Source organism: Aureobasidium namibiae, assembly GCF_000721765.1.
Source record: "Aureobasidium namibiae CBS 147.97 unplaced genomic scaffold scaffold_1, whole genome shotgun sequence".
Taxonomy (NCBI): domain Eukaryota; kingdom Fungi; phylum Ascomycota; class Dothideomycetes; order Dothideales; family Saccotheciaceae; genus Aureobasidium; species Aureobasidium namibiae.
In genome coordinates, this window is record NW_013581208.1 from 51,061 (window position 1) to 65,172 (window position 14,112).

General features: G+C 50.5%; 6 protein-coding genes across 6 annotated transcripts; 1 reads left to right on the plus strand and 5 right to left on the minus strand.

Annotated features, from left to right (window-relative positions):
* Window positions 1–118: 118 nt before the first annotated feature.
* Window positions 119–1,488, minus strand: M436DRAFT_37089 (CRAL/TRIO domain-containing protein; the record flags this gene model as incomplete). Its single annotated transcript, XM_013576522.1, has 2 exons — window positions 119–709; window positions 763–1,488. The coding sequence occupies 2 exons, from the start codon at window positions 1,486–1,488 to the stop codon at window positions 119–121; spliced, it is 1,317 nt and encodes a 438-aa protein (XP_013431976.1).
* A 760-nt stretch (window positions 1,489–2,248) lies between these two features.
* Window positions 2,249–2,719, plus strand: M436DRAFT_36928 (uncharacterized protein; the record flags this gene model as incomplete). The annotated part of the gene is made up of 1 exon (XM_013576497.1): window positions 2,249–2,719. The coding sequence occupies one exon, from the start codon at window positions 2,249–2,251 to the stop codon at window positions 2,717–2,719; it is 471 nt and encodes a 156-aa protein (XP_013431951.1).
* A 681-nt stretch (window positions 2,720–3,400) lies between these two features.
* On the minus strand, window positions 3,401–5,242 carry M436DRAFT_59315 (uncharacterized protein; the record flags this gene model as incomplete). The annotated part of the gene is made up of 3 exons (XM_013576566.1): window positions 3,401–4,267; window positions 4,321–4,925; window positions 4,978–5,242. 3 exons carry the CDS (start codon window positions 5,240–5,242, stop codon window positions 3,401–3,403), a joined length of 1,737 nt encoding a protein of 578 aa, XP_013432020.1.
* Window positions 5,243–6,625: 1,383 nt separating this feature from the next.
* Window positions 6,626–8,329, minus strand: M436DRAFT_36185 (pectin lyase-like protein; the record flags this gene model as incomplete). The annotated part of the gene is made up of 6 exons (XM_013576347.1): window positions 6,626–6,891; window positions 6,937–6,969; window positions 7,020–7,108; window positions 7,159–7,185; window positions 7,236–7,540; window positions 7,634–8,329. 6 exons carry the CDS (start codon window positions 8,327–8,329, stop codon window positions 6,626–6,628), a joined length of 1,416 nt encoding a protein of 471 aa, XP_013431801.1.
* A 1,590-nt stretch (window positions 8,330–9,919) lies between these two features.
* Window positions 9,920–11,593, minus strand: M436DRAFT_34966 (MFS general substrate transporter; the record flags this gene model as incomplete). The annotated part of the gene is made up of 2 exons (XM_013576135.1): window positions 9,920–11,023; window positions 11,090–11,593. 2 exons carry the CDS (start codon window positions 11,591–11,593, stop codon window positions 9,920–9,922), a joined length of 1,608 nt encoding a protein of 535 aa, XP_013431589.1.
* A 1,363-nt stretch (window positions 11,594–12,956) lies between these two features.
* On the minus strand, window positions 12,957–13,496 carry M436DRAFT_59318 (uncharacterized protein; the record flags this gene model as incomplete). The annotated part of the gene is made up of 1 exon (XM_013576567.1): window positions 12,957–13,496. The coding sequence occupies one exon, from the start codon at window positions 13,494–13,496 to the stop codon at window positions 12,957–12,959; it is 540 nt and encodes a 179-aa protein (XP_013432021.1).
* Between the last annotated feature and the right edge of the window lie 616 nt (window positions 13,497–14,112).

The following is a 14,112-nucleotide window of genomic DNA, read 5'->3' on the forward strand; positions in this document are numbered from 1 at the left end:
ATGTGATCCTGTATGGATCTTGCATATTAATAGATTTTTATATTTAGAGCTCCAAACATGAATGTGAGATTAGGTGGAGGGATCATTTTGTCGTTTATCCGAAACAGAACAGACTTGATTAGTCGAGGTCGGCACTGCTGGTCGAAACAGCAGATGGATAAAAGTCCATCTTGCCTCCATGCCCAATGACACCGATGCGGTCGTACAATGTCCTTGCACGGACATAGGGGTCGAGTTGCCAGTAGTTCTGCAGCAAGTCCTGTCTCAGCGCTGACCTTTGCTCTCCCTTGTTCTCACCCTTTGCCCAGTGTACTGTCTCGGTCTGGTATTTTTGCACCAGTTCCTTTCGCTCGGCCTCAATTCTGTCTCTTGTTGCAATATCCTTCATCTTGTCGTTCTCGCCCTCTCTGGGCTCAACGTAGTGATATTCCCAGCTCTCGTCACCGCCGAGTTCTTTCGAGATCTGACTCTTAGGGATGAAAGCGGAGAGCTCTTCGACGTTCGAGCAGAAGTTGATTTTGGAAGCGACGACAGGATCGAGCCAACCACGGATGATCTTCCAGATGCCTTGGAAGACCCAAGGAGCTTTGTACACGAGGACGCTGCCAAGGGATTCTGGGTAGTTGGCCTCGAAGCACTTGATCATGAACTTGACAGGGGTGTAGTCCATGTTCGACATGGAAAAGCCCGTCATGTCGAAGATAATGGTCTTGCAGCTACTGTCAGCAATCAGGTCTTATGTGACTTTCTGGTTTTACTCACAGCTGTATCGATTGGAGGTCTGAGCATCATGCGCGCAGTATCAATAGTGTAAACGGTAAATCTCTCAAGACTCTTTTCCGTCTGCTCGCCAGCACGATGGAGTCTGGCTCTCACGACACAAACAGGTCTTCCCTCAGCATCGACGCCATGCAGGAAACTCTTTCCCATGCGCAATTGGGTGAGGAAATCCTCGGCATCCTTCTTTGTGGTCGCGTTCGAGGCAGATTTGGCGTCGACCACAGCGCCTCCCTCACCCTTGTAGACAATGTCGTCGTCGACGTGCATTTCCTGAGAGCGCCAGTGGAGAGTCGAGATCATCATGACAAGAGCAGCCTGGACATCCCATTTGCGAGCACGAAGGAATCTCAAGAGCAGTGCATCGGGATCGTCGTGCTTGACCATGCCCCAGAAGGCAGTGCGCAGTGACTCGGGGCTCTGGTTTTGGAGTGCTTGACGGAACTCCTTGGCCTGGCCGTGCTTGTCGTTCTCGTCATCGGTGTTTTCTGCAGAGTGGTCGGCATCCTTGTTCTTGCGAGAGAACATGGACAACTTTGACTTCTTCTTAGGATCGGCAGGGGTGGAAGCGGCGGGAGCAGCATCGAGACTCGGACGAGCACCGCTAATGACACCAAAGACATCGAGAGTCTGAAGCCAGAGCTCGCGCAGCTTTTCATCTTGATCCGGGGTGAGGCTACCCGGGCGTCCCGGTAGAGTGGTAGGAGTCATGTCTGATTCTGGTTCTGTTTCTAAGGAAAGCGAAGGGCCAGGAGTATCAGGGAGCGAAGCCTTGTCCGGGTTTGTGGTCGAGTAATAAGAGTTTGCGATGTAGGCGGTCGCAAAAGCAGTAGAGATGGCAAGAAGAAGCGTGACAGGATCCAAACGACTTTCTTTCAATTGGAAAGTCGGGCGCGTGGGGAAGTGACGGGGTTGACGGAATGGCGGGCGGAGCGGCGAGGACCGGTAAGTACGGGTGGCTTGGACTGACAGGCGACACGAAGGTGACGAGAGGATAGATGAGGGGCGGGCGAGGTGTGTAATGCGAAAGGGACGCATCTGATGGAGATGGGATACGGAGCAGGGAGGCTCAGCCAGACACGCCGAGATTGAAACTCCCTAGGCCCGCTCTGCTCGGGTTCCATGTCTTTTTGCATGACGTCGCGTGGATATGTCATGTCTCTTTTGACTTTATTCAATTTGGAGTATCATCTCTCGTCTTTCCTCGTCATCCGATAGCATGTCAGAGTAGACACACGATAACACACCTCAGAATAGTCTAAGGCAGCAGATCACACAAGCAGTCACTGTTTGAAGGTAGGAGATCGATTGGAGATCAATTGGAAACAAAACGGAGCTTCAGCACCAGCGACTGCCTCGTGCTGGACGGCGGGGCGCGCACCCGTCCTCCGCTCTTCTTGGCGCTTGTTCGATGCAATCAAAACAATCACCAAGTTGCATCCTGAGCCCAACACACCACTTTCGTCTAACAATGGCTTCGACGACACCCACCTCAGCACCGCCGTCGCGCGCTCGCTCAGCATCCCGCTCCCGTAACAACCTACCCTCGCGACCAACGACCCCTCTACGACCACATTCGCGAACCAGTCTCCGAGCTTCCATCACCACCCCCACAGCCAGCAACCAATTCTCCGACCAAGCTGTTCCTCTAGAAGCCCTGGAGCCTGCTTTCGGTGAACTCGCCGATGGAATGGCCGATCTGGAAGCCAACATGATGCACCTACAATTGCTGCACGAGAGTCTGAACCGCTTCAACGAGTGCTTTGGCGCTTTCCTCTACGGCATGAACATGAGCGCTTTCTGTGTCGACTTCCCAGAGGCTCCTGGAATTGAGAGCTTCAAGCGTGCTGCCGAGGCTGCGAAGAACCAGGCTCAACAGGATCATGCCATGTCCGCAGACGTTCATCATCGTGAGAGAGATGTTGATGCTACTTTCCTGTAAATCATCACAACCTCGTCGCGCTATACATCTTATACTAATCTTCGTGTCACAGTACCACCGACACTAGTTTCGTCGAAAATCCACCTACACCAAAAACAAGTCGTCCGAACAGATCCACCATGGCTCCTCCCTCGACCACCTCGTCCAGGACTACTCGCGGCGCCAGCTCCATATCTAGAGGCAGGGGTATCCCCGCTCCTCGCGGCTCAAGAGGTGGTGCTATCGCAGGTTCCACAAGAGGTTCGGCCATCGGAAGAGGAAGAGGAAGAGGCATAATCAGATGATCGCGCCTTACCAGGACACGGGCTCTTGCCGTCAGGCTTTGATGTCTTGATACTCTACATCTCCTGCACACCGCATGCCCGAGAGAATGGCAGTAAACATTAACATTGCTATGAACGACACAATACGCTATAGTTCTATGTGCTGAAGGGCATGATAAATCATGCGCTTGTAACAACGACTGAGCGTTCCGAGCGTACAAAAGGCCAGGAAGAAGGATTTGCATGCATCTCTCTACGACCAACAAAGAGGTCGACATCGAGCCGGTAGCCTGCACATACGGGCAGCGTCATCGTCCAGACTCGCTGGAGACTCCAATATCGTAAGATCAAGACGCCACACAGCGCTCTCGCGTAGGAACAGGAATGAGGCATGTGTTGGTAGTCGAGAAGACTGTCTTCAAACAGTCTTCTCTTTTCTCACTGCCCAGCCCTTGAGCGCGAAGCAAATGCTTGCCCAAGACATGATCAGAGCCGTCAGACCCATGGCGATGGTGAATATGAACATGGCATCTAGACCATTGGTCTCGATCGTGCTCACAGCGTCGGTAGAACTGCCCATAAAGATCATACCGCCACTAATCAGGCAAAAACTGGCCACTAGCTCGGTAGGTGGTCGAGATGGGAAGAAAGACTTTGGTGGTGCTAGGAAAAGCAGAACGTAGGTTGCTGCTCTAGCCATCGCAAACCCCATGAACAGAGTGCCCCATTGCTGGTGCATCATCGTCGACACCATGCTGTGTTGGTGATGGCTGGACATGGAGAGGCCAAGAAGCATGATTACCAATCCTGGCATGGGATTGAGGCTGGTCCTGTATGTTTTTGGCACTTCCCACTCTTCGCGTTGCTTCTCGACAAGATCACCGAACAGCGTGGCTTCCTCCTGCCAGCTCGAAACAGAGGTGTTGAACAACTTCTTCACTGTATTGCTTTCGACAAGCATGCCCATCAGACCACCACCAAAGAATATGATGGTTATGCTGACGTGCTCAAGATCTTGAGCACTCCATGCCTTGCCCCAAGCGTTGAGATGTTCGAGGAAGACATTGCTAGCGCCGTACAAGAAGATGACAAAACTTTCGACAAACTCGGCCGAAGGAAGCCTGGCTGCGAAGCGAGAGACCAGGGGGTATCGAGGCTTGACGTTCCACGCCCAACCGTAATCTGAGAACGCACCCATCCATCTTCCAAGAGTCAAGATACCGTACCACAAGAATATGCCGCCCTTGACGGCGTGTGCCATTCCAGAAAAGATGAGACGTTCGCGCTTTTGTTCTTGTTAGCATTATCCTGTGAGCATCATCCAAAGTCTTTGCTTACGTAGAGACCGCCATATACTACGCCGCCGCTTACTAGGCTCACAAAACCAAGGACTGGCATGCAACGTTCGATCAATGTGAACACAACTTTGAAGGCTGTGAGTGCTCGGCCAGAAGAAATGCGAGGCATCTTGCGCGAGAAGAAGCGATCGACCGAAGTGGTTTGGATAAATCCTCGCTCTTCAAATCCGACATCTTGATCGTCGCCCTCTTCTGGTATCTCGAACTTGTGCAAAGGCACCGAGTCTGAGCTGGGCGAGCGGGACCCAGAGCAGAGCGTCGCTGAATCATGGCCTGAGTCTCGCGACCATCTCTGGTCCTGGTCTTGAAGGCGATCGTATTGCGCAATGTTATCAGCCGTCATAGCATGTCTCTCCTTAGTCTTCTTGTACCGCGCCATGTACAGGTTCAAGAACGTCGTGAGGAACCATACGGTGGCAATCCAAGATACGGCCCATCCCATCTTATGATGTGCATTACCTGGGTAGAAGTCCGGTGTTTTTGCATTGTAGATGATGCTGGTGAATAGACCGAGTCTGTTGACAGCCAAGAATGCGAATTGCGCCGGGGTCGTGAATCGTGATCGAGCTACACTGAACACAACGGCTATACTTGAGTCAACATCAAAGAGCTTTTCAGACTCGATCATCAAACTTACCGACTGGAAGGACTACTGCCCATGCGATTGTCATTAGCACGATGTGCGCGTACATCCAGCCTGCGAACCCCAGATACCGGAAGTAGTTGTGCGGAACATCCGGCGTTGTTGCTGCTACCGACGTGCTTGTCATGTTAATGTATGCACTCCCCATATCCATAGTCATTTCGCGATGCACATCCTCGTCTCCATGGGCGGCCACCAAAGGAAGCGCTGCGAGCAAGAGCACCGCTGAGCTGGCTAGAGATATGCGATTCGATAGCATGGAGTAAGCCGGTCGTGCCAGAGTTTCAAGAAGTAGCCGTGTTTGTCGAGTTGTGCGTGCAAATGGATGAAAGGGAACAATAATGGAGAGTATGTTATGGATGCTTCGTGAGTAGTCGCAGAGCACTAAGACACGGTACCCAGGCACTGAGACGGCGAGAGGAAAGACTGCGAAGAATTCGGATATGAGACCGTCGAGAAGGTGCAAGTTCGAAAAATATCAGGAAGGAAAGATCGAGTTGATGACAGCGCGATGAGCCCACCTCCATTCTGATTTAATAGCACTGATACCATGACTACAACACGCGGAACACGTCAAGTTTCCCTTTCCCTTGCTCCCGATTCCGAGCCATACCGATGGTTGGATCATGATTTTTGGTAATCATGGTGTGTATGCTCATGACCTTGATAGATGACTTTTGCTCGGTATGACGCTACCTCTAGGCAAAACGGTCCTTTCGTTCCTCCTTCCCGGCCGATCCTTTGATCCCGCCGCCTTCCGTGCTTCCATGCTTTCTATACCGCATATCACAAAGATGTTTTGTCGCTGGACGATTGCCTCTGTATCTTAGCTCCAAAGTTCAGATCTTGAAGCTTTGCGCCCACCACTCTGATCCAACACATACACGCACGATCTCAAATCATGTTGCCATATCCATGCCTGCAACATGATGTCTAGGGCTTCCATGTTTTCCCAAGCACTCGGTGAGTCAGCATTCCGGTTCCGAGCATCCGCTATACAGCTTGACCAAATCACATGGCGTCTTGGCAAAATCGTTCACGCGCCCCGACACACGTCCATGTCAATCGTCGAATCGGATTGTCAACATCTCCCCTTTCCGGCCTTGATTCGCAGAGTCATGTATCCAACAGTCCACCGTGCCTACATCTCGGCGATAGCGGTGGCACCATCTTGTCCATCTCCGACGGAGTTTGCAGCTTTCTCATCGTGTGCCGGTCTGACTGGCTGTTCTTGACCGATATCAGGCGGCTGACAGGGTCCACTGCAATCAACACATGCATGCTTATAGATACCCTATTCACAGCTGCAGAATGATGTGTCTTTTCAAGAATGCTGATAAAGCAGCATTGGCAGCTTGAATGTTCTATGCATTGTTGCTGTCTGATGGCTGCCTGTCGTTCGCTCACATGATTCTCTTGCATGCCTTAGCATCCGATTCCGAACCATCCGCGCCATACCATGACTCTTTCTTGGCTTTCTTTCCATTTTTGCAGGAGGGCCAAACGAATCACCGACAGTCTCTTGGTCGTTTCCATGGCTCGTACCGTTTTCCGAATCATGCTTTTGTTATTATCTCTTAAACCTCCGTCTTGTCTTTCCGAAAAATATATATATATATATCTATTGCCGCAACATCTCTATTCAACGCCTTTTGAAAGCATTGTCTTCGCCGTCCGGGGGTCCTGTGCAGAGGAACCCTACCGTGTCGTTGACGCTAGCACACTGGTATTGTCCTGGCGTTGTATGGTTCGAACTGTTTTCCAGAACAATGTTCGACATATGGATGTCGCGGCAGGGTGCAGCCGCACTACATTGCATTGTCGTTACGATCCCTCCTCGAACGGTACCCGTGAAGTTTCTCAAATATACGTCGCGGATGTTGAACTTTGATGTGTCGCAATCACCTGCTATTGTCAGTCCATGCCTTACAAAGGAGTCCAAGTACGACTTACCCTTGTTGCCCTCAAAGTTCGTGCATTGGGTAACTTTGCTAAATCAGCTCTGGTCATGTGACGAACAGCGGTATTGTACTTACTCGTGAATGCCTTTTGGACATTGATCAGCTTGAAGTTCTCAAAGACGAGGTTTTGCGCATAGCCAAAGCCACCACCACCTCCATTTGGACTGGAGCTTGTTAATAGCAGAACACGAACTTCGACGACGGGTTGACTCACGGGTATCCTTTCGTCACTCCAGTCCATCTTCAATATCGTCAGCAAAGGTTCAGTCCACAAAAGCAGGAATTACTGACGTCTTGATATAGGCCCCATTCTTCGTGTTGTGAGCTGTAATGTTGCGACAAGTCACATTCTCAATCGTCTCGAATTGGTCATGCATTTGCCCAATGCTTCCCAAAGCAATTCCGGATCCTCTGTAGAACTCGCTGTCTTCGATGAGGATGTTTGTTGAATTCGCTTTTGGCGATATTCCATCATCGCCATTGTCTACTACCCATCTGCGGAAAGTGATGTTGTTGGCATAGATTGTGTCGCAACCATCGGTGTTCTTCAGATCACTAAATTCAGCAACACATCCCCTCGAGGTCAGGGAGTCAAACTTACGACTGTCGGTGCCTGGATGCTATGTTAGTGAGAGATCATCTTAAAATCGGAAAGTACAACTTACGCCAGTCTTGGATGTATTGTTGACATATATGTCCTGCAGCAGAACGTCCGACGAGTGGATGACGGTCATGGTCCACATTTGACTTTGAAGGAAATTCAAGCCCTGAAAAGTCGAATTCGTGGTATCGGTGATGGTCAATTGATGCGGCCGCCCGGGATAGTTCGACCTTCCATTGATGAAACGATACCACGCATCTCCATTACCATCAAAGGTGCCAGTTCCGTATCCATTGAACGTAATGCTATCTCCACCAAGCCTCCAAGCCGTACTCTGATTTTGATATCCAACGACCAACGAGTTCTTCAGCCAATAGTCCAAATTCGAATTGTCCCAGGAGAGTGTTCCGTACAATTCAATGTCGACGTTCTGCAAATTGGTGGTCTCCAGTACGCTTCCAATGGTGTAGGTGGTGTTCTCAAACACGATGCGATTGCGTTGTCCAGCTTTGGCCCTGCCACAGCTCTTGAAGGCCTTTCGAATAACTGCTGCTGAATCTGCCCCGTTGGCTGCTGGTGTGACAGTACAAGTGATGCCTGACTGAGCCGACGTCGGTGGCCCATACCCAGATGTCGATGATGGATGAACAGAAGCTGACTTCGTATGCGTAGACGTCAGTTTCGTATGACTAGACGATAACCCGGCATGACTAGACGACGACGACGACTTTGCACTCGCCCTCACCCCCAAGATGCTCGCCAAAAGAATAAGTACCAACAACATTCCAGCAAAGCCCACAACGTATGACCAAAAAATGATTTTACCTCGTCGCGTGCCTTTTTGCGTAAAACACCAACGTTGCAAAAATCCCGTTGCTACGGGCGACTGCAGCGTCGTATCATGGGCTTCGTCCTCCTTTTGAATTTCCTCGATGACCACCACCGAGGGTGTCTTTTTTGCCTCGTCGCCTCCTCCTTCTCCTCCTCCTCCATCGCCAAGCTTGTGAACATTCCCCATTGCTTCAGCCATGTGCGGGAAACTCTATAGTCCACACGTCTGAGTCTCGCTCGCGTCGCGCCAAAAAGGGAACGAGGTTAGCTATGGCTTGCAGCAAGTGTGGCAGGAAAAGAATGCGTGTCAGTAAAGCATGCTTGCTGCTGCAAATGCAGTGCGTGCAAAGAAACGATGCGGCGGGTTTTTTGCTACCGAGGAAAAGGTACATGTATTTGTTCATCTCACCATCAGATTGGGAAATCGCGTTACCACCAGCGGGGTATATGGTTGGTGGTTCAACCCCCTTTGTGGAAAAAGATCCGCGGACGCCGGCACCTTGTAGAGTTATGCTTAAACCGTTGTATGGAAGGGGGGGCTGGCTTGAAGCCTGCTCTAGAACGCCTGCTCGAGGCCTCTCCTAGCCTCTAGCATCTACACGTGTTTTTGTGTTTCAAAGGCTCCGTGGATCTTTCGAGTCAAACTACGGTAGAGCGAGTCCAAGGCTTCAACACGTGTATTTGGTAGTTGAAATGGAAAGTGATGCGAGGCAGGCGGTATGCAAGCCACTCCACGCATCGACTTTCTGGTGGTGCTGTCGTCGAGCAAAACTCGGGGTATGCTCTTAGCCGATGGACTTTCGCCCCTCTTCTTTGTCTCCCATAAGGACGCAAAGACAGGTCATGCGCCTTTCGAGTGTACGGCATTATGCTTGGCTTTTTTGACAACACATCTGCTAGATGGACAGTGGCGCTTTGACGATAGTAGCTACAGAGCTAACCCCCCACAGCGACAGATGTGCAAGCGATATGTTGATGTTGCATCTGCTCACCACACTTGCGCAGAGTGCTGCAACATCGCAAAGCAAAGACGATCAACATCCCGCAGATGGGAAAACCTGCGACTCGAGCAGATGGTGAATATTTGCATATGTAATATCAGCCAGAAAGCGTCACACGACTTGTGTTCCCAAGGGCAGTTCTCTTACTGCCAAGTGAAAGCCTGTATGTTGTGTAAAAATCGTCCCTCTATTGCATAGCGATGGTCTGAGAAAGTCATCCAAGGTTTATGGTCGGGTAGACACGCTGCCACGTTTTGTCGTTACACGGGACGCGTGGGGCTCATGGGTCAGAGCAGTACGAGGGCAAGGTTAAGATCAGGATACAATTCGGCTATGCAACATCCCGTTGGTCTAGCACATGTATACAGCGAAGGCCGGCAAGATCACGCTCGAACACCACTACTCACGAGTCGGCGCATTTGAGGCTTGAAGGTCGAACTTGAAACATTGCAATTATTCATTCCGTATCTATACAAATCCACCGGGTATCTAATCTAGTATGAGACAGAACAAGCCGCGACGAAAATACATCTGCGTGTCCTTTAGACAGGCAAGTTGTCAGCATAACTAAGACGTCTGACACCCTCCTTCTTGCGGTCCTCTGCAAGAGTCTTTGCGAACTTCGATCTGTCACGAATGGCAGGTCCCTTCCAGTAGAAGACGTAGATCGGAGTAACCACAAGAACCGACGCACTGGCGAGAATGGTACTGGCATATTCTACGCTGTGTCCTCCGATATTTGTGTAAAGAGGAGTGGCGTACATGGCCGAAACTCCAGCGAGGAAGTCACGGGCAAAGGCGTTACCACCGCAGGCCGAGGCAGAGTAGACACCATATGCGGCGATCATGTAATCAACTGATGAGAAGTAGATGGCATAGTTGGCGATACCGACCAGAGTGGAGAAGATCATGGGTGCGATCCAATGGACGTTATAGGCGGGGCCCAACGAGCACCAGGCGAAACCAATCAAACCGATAGGTTCTAGGGGAGCAAGCCAAAGCAGCACCTTGAGACGGCGTTCTGGCAGGAAACAGTCAGGACCCTTTCTTCTGCGGATTTGGTTGTCACGCATGAAGCATGGAAGGTACATGACATAGGCCAGGAAGTATGCAAGGTTGATGGGGATGAAGGCCCAAGCCTGAGCAAGGATGCCAAAGTCCCACTTGCCATAGACCTCGGGGAAAGACTCCAGGAAAGTAAAGATCAGCGCATCAGAGAAACCAGAGAGCAGCGACAGGCAAAGAACGATCGGCTCGCGGAGGAACATCTCAAAGGGACGGATCCAGACTTTACCAGCTTCCTTGAGCGAAATACGGGGCGACTTGAGCTCGTTGGGTCCGTAGATGTTGGGGTCTTCACCACTCTTGCGGCGACGCTTGGCTTCTCTGTCGAGGAGAATGGTCGAGCGACTCTCGGGCATGAAGAAATGGACGATTTGAACGACGCCTCCGAAGATGAGCATAATCCAGAAGAACCACTGCCACTCGAGAAAGCGTTGGATGGGTCCACCAATGACACCTCCAATACTGGTACCGATGCAAGAAGACAGAACAATGAAGGCCAAAGGGTATTGTTGTTCCTCGGGTTGGTACAGATCGGCAATAAGACCGAGAGTCACGCTACCGCCAGCAGTAGACAGACCACCCTGTTTCCAAGTTAGTATTTGCAATGTCTAATTTTATGTTGACACGTGGAGAGAAAGTGAACTTACCAAAGCACGGCAAACTAGAATGGTTCCCCAGTTGGGAGCCAAGGCACAAGGGATTTGCCAGATGTTGATGAGGAACATTGAGAGCTGGAGGATGGGCCAACGACCAAACTCCTCAGACCAAGGTGCCCACAATTCGCAACCGAAGGAGTATAGGATCAGGTAGATCATTTGACCGGTTCTTGCTTCTTGTGCGCCGATACCAAAAGCCTTTGTTAAAGGTGTTACAGCACTAGGGAAGACTGAAGTGTTGTAGTTCATGGATATCTGAATGGCGGCGACACCAGACAGATACATCCATTTCTTCCATGTTGGCCAGGCATATGCCAGGATCTCTGGAGCATCGGTCTCCTTAAGTTCTCTCCGTCCTTGGGCGTCGACAGGCTTCTTCTCGTTCTGCTCGCCGACAGGGCTGGGGCTTCGTGTTGTTTCATCGTCCTTTTCTGAGTTGTTTCCACTGAGGTCGTGGCTCGGGTTGTGCTTCTCTTGTGGCCGTACGTCCGTCATGATTGAGAATTGCCAGATGGCTAGAGTTTTGCGGAAGAACAGGGTCCATCAACACGGTCGGTTGCTATGTTTATGTATGATATCTCAATAGTGGGCAAGCGAGCCCCGGGTTCCACAGCCATGACGTGCGATGAAAAAAAATTGTTGGAGAAAAGATCCACCCTGTATGTTGAGATGTCAACCATGAGGAGAAGGCCGCTCGGAAGCGTCGATGTTTGTGATTGAGATCCGCTGCAGGTAGCAGTGATGTCATTTTCTACATGGTGTTCGGGGATATGGCTGGGCGGTAGTATCAAACTCTTGAAAGGCTCTTCAAAAAGGCTTAGCCTCCACTCTGTCGAGTAATATAACGAGAAGTACAGCCGTGAAGATCACCCTTCCGGATAGTGCCCTACATCTATGTTAGGCAAAAATGGTCAACCGTCGCTACGAAGAAAGGATTTCGGGCGCAACGATCGAGGCATCGATTTTGAGATCGAAAGAAGAAGAGTCGCACCACGGAGTATAAGTCCGACAGCTTTAACTCTTGGATGTTTCTGTGCGACCATGAAGAGACTTCTTTACAGTATTTTCTAGAGATTGTCAGCACGACTTGCAATTCGTCTTGCCTGTATTACTTCTTCTTGCGGGTTCAATGTTAAGACCAATATCCCCAGATGTCGCTTCAAAATCCAAAACCACTGACGTCTTTTCACCGAGCTGATGCCGACTTCAGACCCACACACATCCTTTGAAGAGAACTATGGGCCTTGATACGGGCATTCTCCCACTTCTCCGGGTGTTTAAAAGTCCACAGAGCCATGTGATCTTCTTCTGGACGAGGGGAACAAGGTGCTGCTTCGTGCGGAGCTCCATCGCAGACTCCAGTCGCTGCAGCATGAACCCCGGGGCTCAGTATGAGCCTCAGGACATCATATCGTTCGCTGGATCAAGATGAACGGGGCAAGCTGGAGACTTCGCTATACATGACATTCAGCCGGAATCTGACTAGGCGATGGCATGAAGCTCCGATATGTCGCGCAAAGCACGACCGATGATCGTAAATCGAAGAGCAGAGGTGCAGCAATGGTGCGGTGGTGCGATAACTTGTGCTCTGTAGGCTACACGATGGCATCGAACAGACTTGGATTGCCGAAAGCCTCTTGCGCCGTTTATCAGGTACGACTTGCGATCGTCGCTGCCATCGGAACTATTTGGAGCGAACCACACAAGCTACTCGAGTAGCAATGGAGACAAGTAACAAACGTTGTTATTCTATTCGGAAAGCTCGGAAGGCAACTATTGTTTTTACTTGTTGTCTTCATGTGCAGGGTTCTCGTAGAGTAGCTACACCTCCGACCGCTCTTATTCGTTACTCTGCTCTTCAATCTCGCTTTCCTTCTCTCGCCGCTTTGACGAGCCCGTCCAGCCAATCCTGGTGTCCATTTAGCATAGGATTGGGTTTCTTTGTGGAAAGGTCAGCAGCCGGCTTGCCGATTTGCGACTCCTGTGTCAAGATCCTGACACGGTCCTGATCAAGATCCTCAATCACCCAAGCATGGTAAACGTCAACCGATTTATCTCCGTCGCCATCTCCGTCAGATATCGCTCGCCAAGCGAGGCGACCAACCTCCGTTTTCGACGGCTTGACTGATTCGTAGACCTCAGAAGGCAAAGGTGGGAAGCCAAAAGTTGAGAAGCTGAACTTGTCGCCTTTTTCAAGGAATGGTCCAGAGTCTGGAGGAGTGATTTTCGAGCAGTTCCAGTAGTAAGACTCCCATTTGGTGATGTCGGCGAGATATTTCCAGATGTCTGCTGAGGAGAGGCCTTTGACTATGGTCTCATTGCTTACAAAATTGTCGGTGGTACCGGGAAGAAACTTCGCCGGCCAAATGATTGTAGGAGAGGTAGGTGCAGATGTCATGATATCTTTGATGTCAGTAATGCGACAGAGGTATCAATGTTGATGTTGACGTGGTTACTTAAGTGGTGGAGGAGAAAGATGATGACGATATGAGGGGAAACGGATAGCTGCGGCAAACTCAATCTAGTCCATGTCTCTCACAGCACATCATCGTCAAGACATCAGATTAATGATTGACTCGACTAAGCATCAGATGGAGATGATCGCAAGTGGTAAAGATGCCAAAAAACGGATGGATACATCATTATATTGTGGTCAGGAGCAGCCCCTCAAGGCCGTTGGGCCTCCAGACATGACCAAAAACTCTCGTCAGCACTAACACCCTGTCAGGACCATTTGATCGATCGCATCCTCTGCCGTGTTGCCCATGGACACTGTAAAGCGGACAGTTTACTATACTATATTCAGTGTGCTGATTTCTCGAGGTTGTTGCTGATCAACCATGTATGTATAAGGTAGTTGCTTTCGTGTTCAAAATTCTGCTTCATCGCGAGCCGTCCTATCCATCAAGGTGGCCGAGCAAGCCACGATGTTAGGGCAGACTGGGCAGTGACATTCGCGACACGCCATCTCAACAACCAAAATGCAACATCCCAACCTCCCAAAACATCAGCCA